This window comes from Trichophyton rubrum, assembly GCF_000151425.1.
Source record: "Trichophyton rubrum CBS 118892 genomic scaffold supercont2.7, whole genome shotgun sequence".
Lineage (NCBI taxonomy): Eukaryota > Fungi > Ascomycota > Eurotiomycetes > Onygenales > Arthrodermataceae > Trichophyton > Trichophyton rubrum.
Genome location: NW_003456422.1, coordinates 18,356 through 38,154, shown reverse-complemented (window position 1 = coordinate 38,154; position 19,799 = coordinate 18,356). Strand labels below are relative to the sequence as shown.

Below are 19,799 nucleotides of genomic sequence, written 5' to 3'. Positions count from 1 at the left end.
TTTTACTCGCTTACATTGGTGCTTTGTTTGTTTCGTCGAGTATGAGCATGTATAGCGGGACTTGCTGGCGTTTTACATCCGATCGTTTCGACACTTTCAGTGAATCAATTGGCTCTTCTCCATCTTTCCTCCTTTCTATATCTCGCGGATGTTGACTTATGCTTTTGTTTATTTTTGACAAGTATATATAAGCGCCGGGATGACGTCATCCGTGATCGTTAGTTCACGTGGTAAATTACGTAATATCAGCTACGGTGAGCGTCGAAGGCCAGAATTTTCAGCTACGGCGTACGAGATCGCCGCAAAGTGCAGCTTCTTTGCGCATCCCGACCAGGCCAGCCAGAGAGAAACCGGGAGACAGAGAAACGGGAAGAAAGGGAGATAAGGGGACAGGAGGACAGTGGCAGAGCGAAGGCATATCAAGACGAGGTCTGGAGCAAGGGAGGGCGCCGGCGCCGGCGTCGAGTCGCCACGATGGTGTATGATTGGGAGGGCAAGAGAGATATTTGTTACAGGATGTACATTGAGGAGAAGAAGCCGCTGGAGGACATTATCGAGTACATGCGGGCATTCCACCAGTTTTCCCCGAGGTGAGGCTGATTGCTGTACAATTTCAGTGATGCGTATAGTTATGCTGACAGGCTGGTAGTAAACGAGCGTTCCAGACCCAGTTCAAGCGCTGGGGATTTCCTTCAAAGCAGAATCCGGCCTATAAAAGAGCAGAGCTTGTAGCGCGCATCAAGCAGCTATGGGAGAACAATACGTCGCAGCGCGATATGATCTGCATTCTCAATGAAGAAGGATACGAAGTCAAGGAGCGCGAAGTCATGAGAGTATGGGCCAAATATAGGTGGCTACTACGGGTTCCAAATGGCATGAGACCTGCCGCTGCCGCTACTACTACTTCAGAAACAGGCTCAGCTTCACCCGCTCCCGGTGATGAGGTACAGCAGCCAGAGAATGAACTGATACAGCTTCAGCGAGATGCACACAAGGAGGTAGCAGCAGCAGATGACAGCAAAGAGATACAAGAACGAGCTGACAGTGTGGATGGTGGTATCGGTATCAGTACCAATGCCTATGTCTCTCCTACAGCCTCCAATGTGCCAGAGAATGTTGCCGCTAAGCGCAAGGAGAGACTAGAGAGGTTGAAAGCTGAGAGCGAGGAAAGATGGGCTACTAAGAGACGTCGACGGCGGACTCGTGAATGGGCAGGATTACCACCAGACCCTCCCGGTCCTCCTCGCTTTCCATCAGAGACGACAATAGACCAGAGTAAGAAGTACCTGAGCCTGGATAATGACAGTTATCGTGGAGTCCGGGAGGCATTCCAGCGTATATGCGAGGAGGCCGGGTTTATCAAGAAAACCCTTGCCGGGCCGGAGAAATGGCAAATGGCGAAGGATAGGCTTATCAATGAATCTACGCACCTACAGGCAGTATTCTGGGGTGAGCCCGTCCTCCTCGATGCAAAAGCTTTAGCCCTTGACGTCGTTTGCACTGACGTTACCAAACGGATGCGCACCCTGGAACGACGGATGACAATTGCAGAGGCCAAAAATGCACTAGGGATAAATCCTGAGGAAAGCAGGCAAGTAAGAAACGCATTTTACGAGGTGCTCAAGGCGAGCCATATCACCAGCAAGCTTGAAGCCGGCAATGAACAATGGATGGAGTTAAAGGATCGGTGGATCAGGGAATCCGAACTCCTTCAGCATATCCTGAACTCCCCCGGCACAGATTTTGAACATGCAACGAGACTCAAGGCCGTCGAGGTGCTTTGTCGAGACGTGATGAAAAGACTCCGAGATGACCAGATCAAACGTGATTCCTCTCGAAAGAGACCGCATGCCGGAGCCAGTACGCCAAAGCCATCATCATCTAGCCAGGGACCAACTCCAACGTCAACATCGTCCAGGTCTACAGTCACTTGCATCCCGAACCGCATCAGTACTCTTGCATCTGAAGCTCTTGCGAGTGCGCCTACCGTTTCCCCTGGCGAAGTGGCTGATACACAGGTCGATCTACTCCAAGCCGCCACAGACGGCCATTCTTCCCAGACAGCGGACTCAAACCACGAGCCTGCCACGGCCGCTGCCACTGCCGTCTCGCATGCTCTCAGTTACATTGACCCTAGCCTTCACGCTCCAGTGAACCCGAGACCCTTGTACTTCCACATACATCCACAGTCCTCCCCACCGTGTCTCGAAGACCCCGATCCGTGGATTGATAAGCTCACAGTTCCGTCTGTAGCTGGATTGCGCAGCACCATCCTATCCCGAATCAAGAATGCCCAGGAGGTAGTGAAAATCGAAGGCATTGATACGGCGGACCGTAGCCGTAGCCAGCAGCATCAAGTAGTTATTATTAGTGACGATACCGAGCTCAATGCATATCTTGAGCGCATGAAGGGATTCGAGGCGACCTTTATCGTGCTGCTGCGTTGAAGCCATATCCACTAAATCTTTCCTCATAGCCTTCCCTTGTAGTTCCTCTCCGTCTTAATCGCGTTCATCGTGCTCGTCTACCTTATCTGTGTCTTATGCAGCTGACCTGCACTTCACCATGGGTCGGCGACAACGTGATCTCGGCAACGAAGCTCCATCTTGTTTCGCGGGGCAAAGAAAACATCCTCAAAACAACTGAAGTGAATGTTTACTTCTTCTATTTCCTGGACAAAGACCTCTAGGGGCAAGGTTATCTCATCGCTGCAGAAGACCACGAGCTCGCCAGCTACCAACCCTCGTTAAAAGTCAAGACGGTCTACTGTTCGACAGCGGTCGATTGGTTCTCTAGGTTGGCTTGAACTGTTCACCCCTCCCCGCCGCATGTTCGGCTTGACAGGTACATACCTAGTTCTATATTATTCTGGTGACAGCAACTCCCTACTAGCATCTCACCATTATAACACTACAAAGACACCGGTAGACCGACAGCTAACCGTGAGACCCCTCCATAGGTCCCCAGCCAGAGACACCGGCACAGCCATAATACGCCCCTAATGGCTTCTTCTTCTTCTTCTTCTCTCACCCTGCTGATTCTCACCACTGCCCTTCTTTTCCTTGTCTTTGCGAGCCCGACAGCCGCCTTTGGAGCCGGTAACATTGCCTCCATCTCGAAAATTGAGGGTGTCAACTTCCGCCATGGAGATATCGAAGATGTCCTATTGACTTTGTACATGGCTCGCGCTGCTGGTGGCCGAAAGTTTTCCAAGATGGATGTGATGCACGTCTACTTTGGCAACTGGCTTCGAGACTACAGTCAGGCCGTGGATGTTGGTACTGTAAAACACGTCAGTGCTGAGGCTGTTCGTATCCTCATCTGGATTCTGGGCTTTTTAACCTTTGGGTACGTTGGTTGTTTCATTGTTAGACGCTTGAATATCTCTTAACTGACAATGATCCTTCCATTAAGATATGGCGTTGACGAGTTCGAAGTCACCACTGACCGTCTTGGATGCTACCAGCCCACTGAGCACATTGACAATCCGCTAGGATACGCCGATGGAGCCGATGCAAGGCGTTATGACCGTCGTCTACGCGGGCCGGTGGATAAACGACGGGAATTATCTGTTGATGAACGTACTGGTACGGATAAGAGTAGCTTTCCTAATTAGACCAGTATGGAGTTGACTAGTATTTAATAGGTCTGAAACACTATATTGCTACTGAGGACATCGGAATTGATACCTCAGCTGGCCTAGTTAGGAAAGTGTTTGGGGGCTGTATCAAGCTCGGTAGACAGTATGCGCGTTCAGGTAACAAGGCAGATCTCTACGAAGCTCTTCGCTTGCTGGGTACCGGCCTACACTGCTTGGAGGACTACGCCGCTCATTCAAACTATACGGAACTGAGTCTGATTGAGATGGGTGAACGAGACGTATTTCCCCATGTTGGTCGCAATACTATGATCCAGCTTCCTGGGTGTCGGCACGATGTTTATCCCATTGTTACTGGAACTTTTGGTGGAGTGGACTTTCTTCACTCAGTCATGGGAGAATTCTCTGACAAGGCAACGCAATCTGAGATTCAATGCCTCGAGGGTGCTATCGAGGAAACTCAAAACCAAGGGAATGCTAAAAGCTTCCTCCAAGAGCTCTTAGCTAAAATTCCTTCAGGCATTATCGGTGGAAACGAGTCAGGAAAGATGGACGAGTTCCAGAGCAATGCACAAGCCCAGGCACAACAAGAAAATATTACACCACACGAACCTGAAGAGTGGACTCGCTACCTTCAAGATGTTACCCGACAGATTTACCCGGTTCTAGAATGGCACGACAACATCCTAAAGTCAATCAACAAGGCCGTTGAAAACATTCCCGTTCTTCCAGAGTTGATTGAGCAGATTCAAGAGCAGATTAACGTTTTCGTTTTTAGTGTCCTTGCTCCCTACGTATTACCAATCATCAATCAAGTGAAAGCAGAGTTGGAAACTGGCTCTTCCGAAATTATCCAAAGCAGCAAGAGAGAACAGCTCAATATCTTCAATGACGATGACGCAACTGATCCCACTCACTCTATGTTGTCAAAGGATCATTTCTCTAACCTGCTGAACGAACCGGCGGGTAAGATTGCTCAGGAAGTAGTTAAATGGGTTGTTCCTCAGATAATGGAGTGCTGGGATGATGAGAACGTTGATGTGAACCGCACATTGAACAGGATCATTACTGGTGTTTTCCACCACCCTGCTCACCGAGATTTCGGTGATGATGGGGCTGCAGATGTCCGTCGAATGATGTTTGGTGCAGTTGAAGAATGGTGGCAAGAAAAGGGCGATGATGGGGTCAGAAGGCAGTTAAGTCGAGAGGGGGTTAGGAAAGGAGAGAACCATAAACCCGGTATCCACGACTGTGGCCATGGAAGTGGCGTGCCTCTGAAGCTGTCTAAAAAGTCTCACGGACATGGTGCTAGCGGTGGTTACGGGCGAGGACGTCAAGCAAACGAATTAAGCAAGCTTGCAGAAGAAGCCGTTGGTGGAGGTGCAATTGGTGGATTGGTGGGTGGTCTTGCAGGTGCCCTTGGGCAGGCCCTTGGGGAAGATAATTCCAGAAAAGACCATGGCCGCCAGGACTACGACAGTCATGGCGGGCATCATCAAAAGCATGATCAACCCACCTACCATCAGTCCAGCGGATATCAGCAACCTTCTAGATACGAGCAGCAAGGAGCGGGGCGATATGAACAAGGAGGATACCAATATGGAGGAGGACACCAGCAATCTGGATATGAGCAATCTGGATATGAGGGCCGTCAATCCGACTATGGCCAATCTGGCAGGTATGATCAGCCATCGGAGACCAGATACGGCCAAGGCTATGGCGGCGGTGGAAATACTAGACGAGGGGATTATGACGAGCAAAGGTTTTTCTATTGATACAGACTAACTTCTTTACGGCGCACATACTGATCAGTTTTTGTTCTTTAGGACCTATGAAGCTAGACATGATCAATCTAGTAGACCTGGAGGGTTAGCTAGCGAGTACTACGAGGCTCAAGAATACTCTGGATCTTCTAGCCGTTATGGAGGCCGAGAGAGCAAGTATTCTCAGCGAGAGCACGATTACTCTTCCAGCCGCTATGACGACCAGGACTCAAGGGTATCTCAAAGGGAGCATCGGTATTCGTCTGGCCGCTACGAGGAACAGTCTAGATATGCCCGCAGAGATAACGACGAGTATGGTCGTGGATCGCGAAATTATGAAAGCTCCCATTATGGAACAGACGAGCGTCGCCGTAGCAGTCGAGAGAGAGATCATGGTCGCGACGACAGGTATGAAAGACGCTATAAAAAAGACAGTGATGATGACGATGATGACGACGACGAGGAGGATGATGATGAGAGACGCCGCCGTCATCACAAGCACCATGGACGTCGTCGTTCTTGAGTGTCAAAGCTACGTTCTTATGCGGAAAAGCTGCAGAAACATGCACTGTTAATCACTTGCTATTTAGCTAAACGTTTTTCCCTTTAAACAAAGAATGGAAAATGAAAAGAAAAAAATATTTTTATTTTATGTGGTATTCATGTCCTTCGTTAAAATTATGGTTAGTGATGGGATGTCGCTTGGTGTTACGTCAAATCGAGACGAAAAGTCATGATGGTATAAAAATAACAGTAGCCAAACTTTTAATCGACCACTTTAAGCATATCATACGCTTGGTGCTTGATAGCCTTCATGACGAGAGAAAGGGGAGTGACAGCCTTCTTTTTCTTTTGAATGACTTCAAATCCATCATCGTCTTCCCCTTCACCCTCCACTTCATCCTCTTCTTCCACCTTGCCATCGTCAAATGAACCTCCTTCCAAAAACACTTTTAGCATTGCCTGGCTCTGCCCGCCTACTAGAGCTGTGCCAGGCATATCCTGGGTTACTGGGGTGGAGCCAGTTTTCCTCTGAGAAAGGTTCCAGAAAATCAACTCCGGCACTTCGTAGCCTGCCGCCTTATACTCCTTTTCAATAATTTGATAATGTGTTGCCCATGGGTCAGTGTTACCTCGCGCCTCATCAAATTGCATGTCACTGAAAACAAAAACCCGTTTAACCATATCCTCAGGTTTGACTTCGTTCTTGATGGCAAGTGGAAGGATAGCTTTTGTGAATACAGCGAGGAAGTCTGTATTAAAACCCGCTGGCATATTCTGTACCTTGTCAACCTGTTCCACAAAGGAGCTCTTGTTCCCATCCTCGTTTATCGTCACGATGCGTGGGCTTTCTGAAAAGGTGATCATTTTGCCCCCGAATGGCGCCTTCGTCACAGTAGAGAGGACAAGGCTCAATCCTACGGCATTTTCATACATGGTAGCGCCATTCACAGGTAAGCTCATCATCGAGCCGCTGACATCACAAACAGCAATAGAATCGGATAGTGAGCCGCTATCCTTTATGCGCTGAATGAGTGTTTCCCATTGAGAATTCAGAGTCAGCCTGGCAATTTCATCGTTTCGAGCGTGGATCCATTGGTGAACTAATGGCCCAGGCATGAGAACACTTCCTGATATAGTTTGTTTGCCAGCTTGAACATCAAGCAGATACTTCAAAAAGTTGTCACGGTCTTTCTTCGCGAAGAGTTTCTTATATAGGTCCATGGCAAGGGACGGCACTTGAGCATACTTGAGGCCCGTGAAATTGTTTGCGGATATGTCACGTTCAACCACTTGAAGTGCTTTACGGAGAGGCGACAGGAAGGAGGCTCTGTATTGTTCTCGTGCCCTTTTCAGATAAGTTTCCCTGGTATCACCTTCTTTCTTGATATTCTCAGCAGGGAACAAAAGCTCGGCGATAGTTGTTGCAATTAAGGTTTGTTTATCATGGAATCGCTCAAGGGATGGGGCCCATTTGGCGCAGAGACTAATCTCCTTCAACTGCTGCTTTGATCCCCCTTCCAGGAGTATTTTATCCTTCCTGAGCTGGTCCGCAAACATGCGAGCAATAGTATTGTGTAAAGCTCGATGGAACGAATCACTCTCAAATTTCTTCCAAAGCTTCTCGTGAAGACTTGTTTCCCGGGAGCGTTTTCTCTTTTTTGAGGCTTCTTTCTGCACTGAGATGATCTTATGAGCTTCTTTCATCCTGTCCTCTCGCGGAATTTTCAAGTAGGCGCGTTTCTCATTGACATCCATAGCTGAGACCTTAATCTTTTTCGCTCTTAAAGGCAGTTCTATATCGAGCTTTTCTAGGGTTTCTTGAGGAGCTCTGGTTCGATTCTTCAAAACTGATTCGGGGTTTTTCATTCCGAGTTGATCATTAGCAGATAGCGCCAGAAGGTTGAGAAGGTCCTTCCAATAGCCGTGTGAGACGCCATGGACGACCTCGCGGTCATCGACTCCGAGAGTCTGGTTCTCAATAACCACTGAGGTCTCATCCTCTTTACGCTCCTTTTGAGGTAATTTCTCGATGACACCGCGGGTAATCCAGGGTAGGTTAGTCAATAAGGTCTGCGGGTGGTTATCTTTCAACCAGCCAAGGGCGACGTAGAACATCGATCGTTCTCCTTTGCCCAGATGGATGCTACGACAGTTCCAAATAATCTTTAGAGTAACCAAGGCATCATCTGCCCATGCCTTCTCCAGTAGAGGCTCTAGAGTGATCAGCTTCTCCTCATTCGGCTCCCCGTCTAGAGTATGGAACAGATCGACCAAGTGCGATTCTGTAGAAGCATGGGTAACGCCAGAATTGTCAGTGTGAGTCAAATTTTTTGCATCTAGTTCTTCGAGTGAAACCTTTTGAGTTCCCGGATTTTTGGCTTCTTGGACAAGAGCGTCCACAAAGGCGTTTCCGCTGGAGTCGTAGTTGGACTGGGCAGCGGAAATAGTCACGGCAGCCTTGGGCGGCGTCTGCGCAGAAAGGGCTGGATTAGAGTTGGTTGTTTTCAAGTTCTCCTTCCATTTGGCCTCCTTTGCAACAGAAGCAAAAATTCGCTCTCTGAACTCCGCAGGCTCCAGATGAATGGTAGGGTCCTCAGGCAGCAAGACTGGGAAGCTGGAGTCCATGGATGTTGTCTTAGTTTTCTGCCCCTCCATTTTCGCTGCCTAGGTGATGGACAAATCTTATTTAACTAAGCCGAAAGGACGTCAAGCAGAAGGGCAACCAAGAAGATGTATGAATATAATAGAGAGACCGGTAGGTAGGTCAGTATATGAATGTCTGCACCGATGAGGGGATGAGGGCGTGTTGCTGAAACGATGTTCCTTTCCATACCGGAAATCTGTACCTAGGTGGTATTCCAACCTAGGTACCTAAGGTTTGGAATACCGTCGGGTTACCATTTTTCCGTAATTCTACGTAATAGGTATTAACCCTTATTTGTAATAGTTACGTAACCGTTACATTCTACTTAGTAATAGCTACATATTTTTAAAAATACGTAGATTAGGCTTGCAACGTATTATCCAAATATTATTAAAATATATATTACTAAGTATATTTTATTATTATTTTGAAAAAAATTTTCCATCTTTCCTTTAATACCTTTAATATACTTATAATGATGATGACTATGGCGATATATATATTATATATAGTGATAGCTATAGTGATAAATATATTATATATAATAATAAGTATAGTAATAAAATAGTTAGTATACTATTAGTATTAATATTATTATTAATTAATATTAATTAATCTATTTTCTTTAATATCTTTAAGGTAGTTGCTATATTACTATAATGTTTATTACCAAGATACTAAAGATAGTTAAGCAACTATCGTATTACAGAAATGGTAGATCAACGTAATTCTGGCGTTTTACGTTACTATTACTATAATATTACGGTATTCAGAACCTCCATATTTCCGGTATGGTTATACACTTTATACACGTGGTTTTTGAGCCGCATCAAAGTCTTGTGAGTCAGATGATGTCAGTCGCGGAGTCCCAAAGAGGGCTGGCGGCAGGCCGGGGCTGATATCCCACATTCACCCGGATAGCTAGCCGGGCGAGTTAACCGGCTATCGACAAGGCTAGATCCGCCTGTCAATGGCCCGCAGGCTCTTATATGGCTACAGTTCGTTGCTGCAAGACTGTGACTAATTCAAAGTAGTTCTATTCATACATATCGGCGTCTCAAAGGGGTACATGCTACCAATTTTACCAGCTCTTTACGTCTCCATGGCCTGGCAGCTCTACCCGAACGACTTTGTTGCAGTTAAGAAGTCCAAGAGGGTCTAGGGCTTGTTTTATCTATTCGTTTATACATTAGATTAGCAATGAGTGGAAAATAAGAATTGGACATGGGCCGTCCTCCCTCACCTTTCGCATTGTATCCACACTTGATTCACCGAGTTCGTGGTCGAGATAGTCTCGCTTGACAAGTCCAACACCATGCTCACCACTGACCGTGCCCTCCATCTCAATGGCTCGCTTCACCATGCGGTGAACAATTCCTTCGGCGATAGCACGCTCACTGTCGTTGAAAAGCAGGATGGCTATGATATACCGTGTTAGATCAGAACAAACACGACGACCTGACTGCCGTACTTACCATGAAAGTTGCCATCCCCAACATGGCCACATATTCCAGCTAAGAGGCCGTTGTCCACAATATCTTTCTTGGTCTGCTCGATAATATCAGGGAGTTTGCTGATAGGCACGGCTACATCCGTGGTCCAGACTTGGTCATTTTCGCGCTTCTTTGCCATAACACTCCACAAAGCGGCCTTCCGAGCACTCCATAGCTCGGACATCTCATCTTTTCCGCGGGCGAACTCGAACGACTGGCTTTCGGCACTTTTCGCCAGGCTCTGGACAATTTTTATCTGCTCCTTGATATCGGTTTCGGTTCCTGTAAACTTCAGGAACAAAGTAGGTGCTTCACTCCAAGTGCGACGTGTGGTTTTGCTGTCATTGATACATTTCATTTGGACATCGTCCAATATTTCAAGACCGGCAAGTTCCACGCCCTCCCGGACGATATTTGCTACGCATTCGGCAGCCCGATGGATTGACGGGAAAGACGCAACAGCTACACTTTCATTTTTTGGCTTGACCGTTACCTTCAAGGTTGCCTCTGTAACCAAGCCCAGCGTGCCTTCACTGCCGATGAAAAGCTTCGTAAGGTCGTATCCTGCACTGGACTTCCGGGGCCGCTGCCTTGTCTTAATGACTGTTCCATCCGCAAGCACCATTGTCAGAGAGACAACCCACTCTCTCATTGTCCCATATCTGTAGGCATTGGTCCCTGAGCAGCCCGTTCCAACCATTCCACCAATCATGGCTCCTGGGCCGGGATCAACTGGAAAATATAGGCCATCCTTCGCCAGCTCTTCATTTAGATCTTCCCATCCAACGGCTGGCTGGACAATCACATCCAAATCATCTTTATGTAGGGTCACTATCTTGTTCATGCGTGAGAAATCGATACAAACACCTCCGGGTGTTGGGGAAAAATGGCCTTCCAAGCTAGTTCCACCAGAGTACGGTGTGACGGGGATAAGTCTGACGTGACAGACTTTCATGATACGGGAAACTTCCTCGGTTGTTGAAGGGAAGACGACAAGAAATGACCTTTCATTTTCTCTCACACTGTATGATGACCATGCAGACCCCGAGTGTTCATCTAGATCACCCTGTTCAGTCGACACGTTTTCTCTGCCTACAATCTCGATAAAATCGGCCCAGGCTGCTTGTAGATTTGAGGGCGAAACGTTATGCTGGGGTGGCTGGGCGTCGATAAGAGGCGTGGTAGAGGATGCCGGAAGCTCTGCTGGCTTTAGAGTACCGAGAAAGTAGCAGCCGAGAGCCGTAACAATAACAGCTAAACAATGGAAAATTCAATTCATGTTAGCGAATTAGTTCAGAAAGTACCAATCAATTGCGCTTAGCCACGCGACTCGGTAGGAAAATAGCTCTGCCTTACTGATGGTCATTGCTGTATATTGGATATGGGGAGATTGCTTTTGCATCCGTGCAAAACGTTGCAGCTCTGCCCGTTCTCGGTCCAGTCGTTGCTGCGTACTTTCATACAGTTGGCCCTTGAAGGAGTCCTGTCTCTTCTTTTCTTCTTGCTCACATCTTGCAGAGCCCCCGAAGTTTCTGGCTGGCTGTCTTCTTATGCTGCGCACTGATTGACGGTGCCAACTGGACCGATTGACTGCGAGTCCATGCTGTCGAGCGGCGAAGAGCGCAGTGTTCGACGATATAACCCGGGTGCCAAACATCTCTGAGCCGTGTCCTGGAGAATAACAAGCTCCCCTGAATCCCTTAAACGTATGGAAGGTATATTTTATCTCCCTCTTTTTTTAGTCTTTTTGAAGCTCAAATAGAATATCAATTTGGAGGATTTAAAGCGGCGCTCAGTTTCTACCGTTTAAAGCTAAGGCACCTGGCCGCGCTAACTAGTTGATTTTAACTCGTTAACTAACTACTTCGTCAAAGCCTAACTTGACCCTCAAAAAGTATCGAGGGTGGACTATAAAACCACCAACTATATAGATAGAACGGTTGTATTTGACCTAGGGTGGAATTACTGACTGCCATTCCTTAGATGGCAAAGTTGGGAGGAATAGACCGTCAGCTGACCTTTACTCTTGACGGAGACAGCCTCCCGATTATTCCATTCCCGTCCAGCGGGGTGGACGAGCTGCATCCTTGAACAGGCCATACACGAATCAGAGGCTGACAGACTGGGCTATTGACCAGTGGCTGGTGATCCCTGGCGGAGACCACTCCCACATGGAGCGGTAGTTAGATATCAGAGTGCCCAACCAGCTATATTCCACACCCGTCGTCTACGAGCAACATCAGCATCTCCAATCTTCTCCTTCACCAGAACTGACAGACGCCATGGGCCAACGAAGATCCTCCCCAATAGACAAGTCGTGGACCTTCAGGGAAGCATGCGTGAATACCTCCAAGTTTCTTCCCGTCTCGCAGTTCCCTACCTGCATCCATCTGGACCTTATTCACCATGGAATCATCTCAGATCCTTTCACTGGGACCGCTGAGAAACAAGCTCAGTGGGTTGGCGAAAAGGCCTGGGTATACAGAACTGCCTTTGTCGCCCCTCAGCTAGGGGAGAATGAGAAGGCCGTTCTTGCATTCGATGGACTCGACACCTACGCGTCCGTTCATCTTAACGGGAAAGAAATTCTTGAAACCGACAACATGTTCATTCCTGAGAGAGTGGACATTACTTCGCTGCTCCGCGGATCGAATGATGAAAGCAATGTCCTTGAGATTACTTTCGATAGTGCCTTCATTAGAGGTAAGGAGGAACAAAAAAAGAACCCGATGCACCAGTGGGGGTGCTGGAACGGAGACTCGAGCCGCCTTGCTGTGCGAAAGGCACAATACCACTATGTAAGTGCCACTATGTACTATGTTTACGTCAACATGATTGACCCTTTGCGTGTGTGCTTCTGAGAAATATGTAGGGCTGGGATTGGGGCCCTGTCTTATTAACATGTGGCCCATGGCGCCCAATTACCCTTGAGGTATACTCTGCCCGTATTGCGGACCTCTACTATACCACCAAATTCAAGAGCAGCCTGAAAGAAGCTGAAATATCAATCACTGCCGAGGTGGAAGGATATGCGTCTGATGTGGTCTTTAGCCTATCACTCGATGCCCAAAAGCAAGACTCTGGAAACCAATTTGTTGTATCTGCCTCAGTGAAGGACGGAAAGGCAGCGGCAACTATACATTTGAAAAACCCGCAACTTTGGTATCCTGCAAGATATGGCAGCCAACCTCTGTACTCGTTGCAAGCCAAATTGATGAGAAAGGACCAAACCCTCGATTTTTGCTGCAAAAGGATTGGGCTGCGAAAAGTTGAATTAGCACAACGAAACCTTGAAGGAAGCCAAGGAACCACTTTTCTCTTTCGAATAAACGATACCTCAATATTCTGTGGGGGAAGTAATTGGATCCCTGCTGATAGTTTTATTCCCCGTGTCTCGTCACAACGATATGGTGACTGGCTTAAGATGGCAGTTGATGGGAATCAGACCATGCTTCGCGTCTGGGGTGGCGGTATTTATGAGCAAGATGCATTCTATGAAGCATGTGATGAATACGGACTACTTGTCTGGCAAGATTTCATGTTTGCGTGTGGAAACTATCCTGCCCACAGAGAGTTTCTGCAGTCGGTTGAAAAGGAAGCAGAGGCTAACGTCAAGAGACTCAGGCACCACCCGTCTATCGTTATTTGGGCTGGTAATAACGAAGACTATGCCTACAGGGAGAGTGAAAAGCTACAATATGATCCTTCTGATACCAATCCCTGCAACTGGCTGAAGACTAATTTCCCTGCCCGCTATATTTATGAGAAACTTTTAGTGGATGTGACAAAGCGATTTACGCCCGATACGTATTATCACTTTGGCTCCCCTTATGGTGGAGAGACCAGCAGTGACCCAACCATTGGAGACATTCATCAATGGAATGGTATGTGAAGTTAGGGTACCAACTAGTTTGAGGTTTTGCTAACTCTACTTTCACTACTAAACAGTCTGGCACGGGACACAGGAAAGGTATCAAGACTTTGATAAGCTGAGCGGTCGCTTTGTGTCTGAGTTTGGCATGCAAGGTCTCCCGAACATAGGTACCATTGATAGCATGCTTTCAATGGGTATCAACGACAAGGATAGATACCCAAACTCCTTTACTCTAGACTATCATAACAAGGCGGTTGGCCACGAAAGGCGCTTGGCTACATACCTGGTCGAAAATATTCGGTACCAGTTTAGTCCGTTGGAGCAATATCTACATTGCACGCAAGTAATGCAAGCAGAATGTGTCTCAACCGCTTTCCGCCTATGGAAGCGTCAATGGCAAGGCCCAGGAAAGGAAAATTGCGCTGGAGTTCTAGTATGGCAGCTCAATGACTGCTGGCCAGTGATCTCATGGTCAATCGCTGATTATAACCTACGACCAAAGCATGCGTACTTTGCGATAAAAAGAGAACTGGCCCCCATTACTGTCGGGATAAAACGTCCTATCCAGCAGGCTTCACTTGAGGGTACCGGATCAGCCTCCTTCACAGTCGAAATATGGGTGACTAACCTCACCTTACAACCTTTCACTGGAAAAGTACAGCTCCGAGCCTGGGATATCGTCAGTGGGCAACAGACACACTTAGAGAATATTAAGGAAGAAACTGCATTTCCCGCGAACCGAACTATAGAACTAGGGAAGGTGGAAATCCAAGAAGCAGTAGAAGGCTCGGGGAAACCATCCCAAACAGTGGTTGCTGCATATCTCATCCAGGATGGTCGGCAGATTGCTCGTTTTGTCAACTGGCCAGAGCCTCTGAAATATATAGATTTTCAAGTTCCACGCACACCAAAGATAGCGCTTTCAGAAGACAAGCGTCTTCTTCGATTATCTGCGGAAGTTCCGGTGAAAGGGCTCGCCGTCTTTTCGAATTCAGATGATGTGGTTTTTGATGACAATTGTGTAGACCTCGTTCCCGGAGAGACTATCTCAATTGGTATTCATGGGTTAAAGAGCGGGAAGGTAGAGGAACTTACTTTGCGGTATATGGTGTGATTTTCGCGTACGTTTCATTCATTGATTGCCTTTCTTCTAGCAACGGGTATGGTTTACATGAGCTTCGGGGTGAGTTAAGGCATAATTAATTTCTACTTCAACTGACTGTCCTAGCCAGCTAGTTGACCGATATGCAGTTTGTTGTTTCATTAGTTAAGTACCTGACTAGTTGCCTTCTCGCACTTACCCTGACTACCTAAGCTAGAATGTGAACTGCTAGCATGTGTGACCCTTCTTCCGAACATAGCTACGGTTGAAGAATGCCGTTATTTAACAATGTGTATCTCTATCCAACTACCTTCGCAGAGGTAATAACTTTTCAAGAGAGCCTAGACACTCCGAGCTGCGGCCTTGATCCGGATCTACATCTGCCGGAGTCAGCAGATTCGGCCCAAGCCCCGGCGATTCTCCACGTCAGAGTTTTGGTGATGATGACATTTATATAACTCCAAGAGCTTCCAGCTGTGACCTAGTCCACCAGCTAGGGAATGAGCTGTCCGTTTATTCGAATTATTGGATAGCTGACTGTTGACCGTTTCTACTGCTCCCACATGCCAACAGTGTCAGCTATATATACATGTCTAGTTAAAGCAACTACCCTCCAGGCTATAAGTTAACTAGTTAGTTACATACTTGCCCAAAAGACCCCCAATCACCAGTTACGACTCTCCAGCATGGCAGCGGATGGCCCAAAGGTAAGCAATCCCGGGGGGTTAGCCATGCGTAACTGATACAGAACGAATAGACAATTAGTTAACAGGCCCCTTCTTATAGAATCTTTCATTTGTGCTAGACGGGGTAAGAAAGGTCAGGTTTGAAGACCGACCAGTACCAGCACTGAATGATGCTCATGACGTCCTAATTACCGTGAAGTATACGGGGATTTGTGGCAGCGACGTAAGTATGACCAGCATCTCCCTTCTGCGTATCTCTTAGGATGTGAACTACATTCCTATCTATAAATGTGCCAATTAATACTGCTGCTACCTGCCACCAAGCGTCGTTACTGATATATATGGCATCTGCTAGGTTCATTACTGGGACCATGGGTCCATTGGCCCGTTTGTACTGAAGGAGCCGATGGTGCTTGGCCATGAGTCCAGCGGCATAGTCGCCAAAATAGGCTCTGCTGTCCAGAGTCTTAAAGTAGGTGATAGAGTGGCCTTGGAGCCAGGCATATGCTGCCGACGATGCGAGCCCTGCAAGAGCGGGAAATACAATCTATGTGTTGACATGGTATTTGCCGCAACCCCCCCGTACGATGGAACTCTTGCAAAGTACTATGTTTTACCAGAAGATTTTTGCTACAAGCTACCTGATACCATGGATCTGAAAGACGGTGCCTTGATGGAACCACTCGGAGTTGCCATCCACGTCACTCGCCAGGCAGAGGTTAAGCCCGGCGATACAGTCGTGGTATTTGGTGCTGGCCCAGTCGGATTGCTATGCTGCGCAGCTTCAAGGGCGTTTGGAGCAGCCAAGGTCGTCTCTGTTGACATCCAGGAAGAAAGACTGAAGTTTGCACAGAAGTATGCCGCCACAGGAGTGTTTCTACCTCAAAGGATTCCGGCAAAGGAAAATGCTGAGAAGCTACTGTCAGAGCATGGGCTCGGCCGTGGTGCGGATGCGGTCATCGATGCGTCAGGCGCTGAACAGTCGGTCCATACTGGCATCCATGTTGCACGGCCGGGCGGAACGTATGTCCAAGGCGGCATGGGGAGAGACGAGATCAGCTTTCCTATCATGGCGGCGTGCACAAAGGAGTTGAACTTGAGAGGCAGCTTCAGATATAGCAGTGGCGATTATAAACTCGCTGTGGAGCTGGTTGGCTCTGGGAAGCTCAGCGTCAAAGAGCTGGTGACGAAAGTGGTGGCATTCAGGGATGCCGAGCAGGCATTTCTGGAAGTGAAGGCTGGTAAAGGGATCAAAACGCTCATTGCGGGGGAAGATGATTGACCGTAGTCTCTATTTCAATGATGGGATGAATGCTTGCTTAGCCTATACAGATTTCTGGGTGGAGTTCCGGGCCACTTAACTAATATAAGTAGCCTTTCTAACCAGCTAGGCAATCAAACTTTTCTCGGTAGCTAAAAATGACAATCATTTGCATTGTAAACAGCTAGGACAGCACTGTGGACTGAGGGAGTCTATAGGGGAAAAAGGGGTCTCAATAAAGGTGCTCACGTCTCTTTGGAATAATAAAAAAAAAGCTTCTCAACACAAATACACATTACAATACCACTGACAGGATATATAGAATGGGGGTACCCAGAATTAAATAAGCAGATTTCTTTATACATATCAGGGTCGAGAAGGATCTAGTGAATAGGGTATCATGCAGCACAGAGAAGCAACAATAAACGAGAAGAATTAAATAATATTTGGGAGAGAGGAAGGGAGGAGAGGGGGAGAGAGCTAGCAACATCTGCCGTTCCTATGGGGTGGAGGATTTGAACGGAAAACATCTTCCCACTCTCTCATACCGGACGACCATACACCTCTTCTGGGCTTCCGTTTCCGGGGCTGTGCGAGCGAGTCATCAATCGTGATGCCGCTTCGAATGCTTCCGCCGTCACTGGTTCCATACATGCCACCATCACCATATTGAATGCCGCTTTGGGGGTCGTCAGGATCAATTTCGCCTAGTTCGATTTTGGTGAGGATTATTCGGGCCAGTCTGTTAAAGAGTTCATCCACGTTGTCCCCAGACAGAGCAGATACTTCAACTGCAACGGGTATATTAGACTTGGACGCCCATCTCGAGGCCTCTTCCAGCGATACATCGCGGCCCTCCGGTGAGACAGTTGCCGTCAGTCTAGTTCCCACTCCAGGGCTGCCTATTGAGCGAAGAGATCCACCAGAATCAAAGGGAAACGGCGTCTGTCTACTTGAAGTGCTCGATGGGGTCGCTGGAGGTCGCAAAGGATCGTCCCAGTACTCCTCAATCGAAGCCGAATCCGCAGCCAGATCACTCTTGTTTCCGGCCAGCAGTACTGTCAGGTTGGGAGAAGCTAGAGCACGAGCGTCCATAAGGAAGGTTGGGAGAGCGCTGAACGACGAGTGGGATGCAACATCATAGACGAGAATGGCCCCAGCAGCTCCTCGGTAGTATGATCGAGAAACTGATCTAAATCTCTCCGTGCCCGCTGTATCCCACAGCTGGAGCTTTATCCTCTTCAATCTCGACCCCGACCCAACCTTGACTATCTTGGAAGAAAACTCTACGCCGATTGTCTGCGAGGACAGCACCCGCCCTGACCTGGATATTAGACATGGGACATTCATTGTATTTGAGGCAGGGGGGAAAGAATCAAGCAAAGAGCGTACATTCATTCTTCACGAATCGATGCAATAAACAGGATCTATCGACCTCCAGCACACGGGTTAGCACAACTATACAGAAGAAGAAGAAGAAGAAGAGAAACGGTTGAAACGGACTTTCCAGCACCGCTGGGCCCCAGCAGGATCACCTTTGCCAGATAATCATACATGCTGCCGAGCTCCTATGTAGCCAAACAAAAAAAAAAACAAGAAACAGCGCCATCAGCAAAAAAGCATCATCAGGCGTCGGCTCCGTCGCCAGGGAGAAAAAGATGGCTCGAGAGCTATCGTACCTGGGTGCGGTCCGGCAGCGAAGGGATCGTGGAGGCATTGGAGGAGGCTCGCTGGCGCGCCATGTGTTCCGGGCAGACGAAAGCCGCAGCCAGTTGAAGGCGTTGGTGTTATTAGTTAGTTGTCAGTATCAGGCCCAGAGAGATCTGGATAGCGCGCCGCATCGACAGCTCGCTGGCCCGTCTCCTCCGTCCGCTGGTCTCGCTGCTGCTGGTGCGCCTGGTCGGCGTGCGGTCTGGCGTGTTCGTGGGCCTCGGAGTGTTGTGGTGGACGCGGGAGTTGTTGTAATCGTAACTGTAGTTGTAGTTGTAGTTATTGTTGTTGGTGTTGTTGTTGGTGTTGTTGTTGCTACGCAGCTTTTGACGTCAGCCAGTCAGTCCGCTGGGCGCATCCTATATAACTAATGGAAGTTAACTAACTAGTTAACTAGCTATAGCTTGGAGCCGACTAGTTATACTTACTAGTGCAGAGACACCTCCTGCATCGAACCTCCTCGCGATGAACGGCCATGGGGACGCAAAGGCAAAGGCAAAAGGCTGCCTGCCGCTGACGGCCTTGCTGAAGCTGCCCGCCGTCTCTCCAGCTTATCCTACGAAGTACCGAGCTATCTATCACTCTCGCGGCCTTGCAGCGCATGGGAGGACTCTGCCAGCTACACTTTTACTGCTCCGTACGGAGTACCTACGCAACTCGTCTGGTAGTTAACTAGCCTGAGTAGACGCTGGCTTGTGGTATGATAGCGCTTGGAGCGGCTGGACTGCCGTGCCAGTGTTAAGTAGTCGGCCAACGAGTTCACAAGTATCGCCAGCATCGCCAACGGGGCCATCCCAGACCGCAGCGGGCGCACATTCGCAGCACGGAAAGTCACATATCTGGCTATTATCGCAACCTTGCAAGGCCATTGGCGAATAGACCGTCAGTTAGTTACGCAAAGGCGCCTTGATTCTCTCTTCCTTGTCACAGCCGCATGCACGACGTAGGGAAGAGGGGAGTGCTTTTTTTTCCCACGGATCGACGGACAGCGCTGGCGGCCGGGGTGGCGTCTTGCCTCTCTCTCCAGAACGAAGCGAAGAGAGCGAGAGAATTGAGTCGGAGAATGACTGAGTGAGTGAGAGAGGACAGCATTGACAGAAGCAGGGAGACACAGGCTGTATCACCGTCTCCCGTGGGCGGTTCGTTTAACGAATCCTCGTGCCC

At 48.3% G+C, this 19,799-nt stretch overlaps 8 protein-coding genes across 10 annotated transcripts; 4 read left to right on the top strand and 4 right to left on the bottom strand.

The window, feature by feature from the left end:
• Positions 1-474: 474 nt before the first annotated feature.
• TERG_06003 (uncharacterized protein) lies at positions 475-2,447 on the top strand (the record flags this gene model as incomplete). The annotated part of the gene is made up of 2 exons (XM_003232958.1): positions 475-590; positions 650-2,447. 2 exons carry the CDS (start codon positions 475-477, stop codon positions 2,445-2,447), a joined length of 1,914 nt encoding a protein of 637 aa, XP_003233006.1.
• A 1,417-nt stretch (positions 2,448-3,864) lies between these two features.
• Positions 3,865-5,884, top strand: TERG_06002 (uncharacterized protein; the record flags this gene model as incomplete). Its single annotated transcript, XM_003232957.2, has 2 exons — positions 3,865-5,360; positions 5,425-5,884. 2 exons carry the CDS (start codon positions 3,865-3,867, stop codon positions 5,882-5,884), a joined length of 1,956 nt encoding a protein of 651 aa, XP_003233005.2.
• A 242-nt stretch (positions 5,885-6,126) lies between these two features.
• Positions 6,127-8,520, bottom strand: TERG_06001 (uncharacterized protein; the record flags this gene model as incomplete). Its single annotated transcript, XM_003232956.1, has 1 exon — positions 6,127-8,520. One exon carries the CDS (start codon positions 8,518-8,520, stop codon positions 6,127-6,129), a length of 2,394 nt encoding a protein of 797 aa, XP_003233004.1.
• A 799-nt stretch (positions 8,521-9,319) lies between these two features.
• TERG_06000 (glycolate oxidase, subunit GlcD) lies at positions 9,320-11,778 on the bottom strand. Of its 2 annotated transcripts, XM_047748532.1 has the most exons (3): positions 11,359-11,778; positions 9,985-11,256; positions 9,320-9,928 (listed from the first exon to the last, which is right to left on the bottom strand). In XM_047748532.1, the coding sequence occupies exons 1-3, from the start codon at positions 11,657-11,659 to the stop codon at positions 9,699-9,701; spliced, it is 1,803 nt and encodes a 600-aa protein (XP_047604516.1). In that variant the 5' UTR covers positions 11,660-11,778; the 3' UTR covers positions 9,320-9,698. The 2 variants fall into 2 exon arrangements, with proteins under 2 accessions (XP_047604516.1, XP_047606766.1); XM_047750082.1 differs by having other exon boundaries at positions 9,320-11,256.
• A 731-nt stretch (positions 11,779-12,509) lies between these two features.
• TERG_12359 (uncharacterized protein) lies at positions 12,510-12,914 on the bottom strand (the record flags this gene model as incomplete). The annotated part of the gene is made up of 1 exon (XM_047751329.1): positions 12,510-12,914. The coding sequence occupies one exon, from the start codon at positions 12,912-12,914 to the stop codon at positions 12,510-12,512; it is 405 nt and encodes a 134-aa protein (XP_047606765.1).
• A 302-nt stretch (positions 12,915-13,216) lies between these two features.
• Positions 13,217-14,990, top strand: TERG_05999 (uncharacterized protein; the record flags this gene model as incomplete). Its single annotated transcript, XM_003232954.2, has 2 exons — positions 13,217-13,886; positions 13,951-14,990. 2 exons carry the CDS (start codon positions 13,217-13,219, stop codon positions 14,988-14,990), a joined length of 1,710 nt encoding a protein of 569 aa, XP_003233002.2.
• A 674-nt stretch (positions 14,991-15,664) lies between these two features.
• On the top strand, positions 15,665-16,946 carry TERG_05998 (chlorophyll synthesis pathway protein BchC; the record flags this gene model as incomplete). 2 transcript variants are annotated; one of them, XM_003232953.1, is made up of 3 exons in its annotated part: positions 15,665-15,685; positions 15,765-15,887; positions 16,020-16,946. In XM_003232953.1, 3 exons carry the CDS (start codon positions 15,665-15,667, stop codon positions 16,944-16,946), a joined length of 1,071 nt encoding a protein of 356 aa, XP_003233001.1. The 2 variants fall into 2 exon arrangements, with proteins under 2 accessions (XP_003233001.1, XP_047606764.1); XM_047750081.1 differs by lacking the exons at positions 15,665-15,685; positions 15,765-15,887 and having other exon boundaries at positions 16,071-16,946.
• A 459-nt stretch (positions 16,947-17,405) lies between these two features.
• TERG_05997 (uncharacterized protein) lies at positions 17,406-19,176 on the bottom strand (the record flags this gene model as incomplete). Its single annotated transcript, XM_003232952.2, has 4 exons — positions 18,605-19,176; positions 18,429-18,493; positions 18,318-18,352; positions 17,406-18,244 (listed from the first exon to the last, which is right to left on the bottom strand). The coding sequence occupies exons 1-4, from the start codon at positions 18,665-18,667 to the stop codon at positions 17,406-17,408; spliced, it is 1,002 nt and encodes a 333-aa protein (XP_003233000.1). The 5' UTR covers positions 18,668-19,176.
• Between the last annotated feature and the right edge of the window lie 623 nt (positions 19,177-19,799).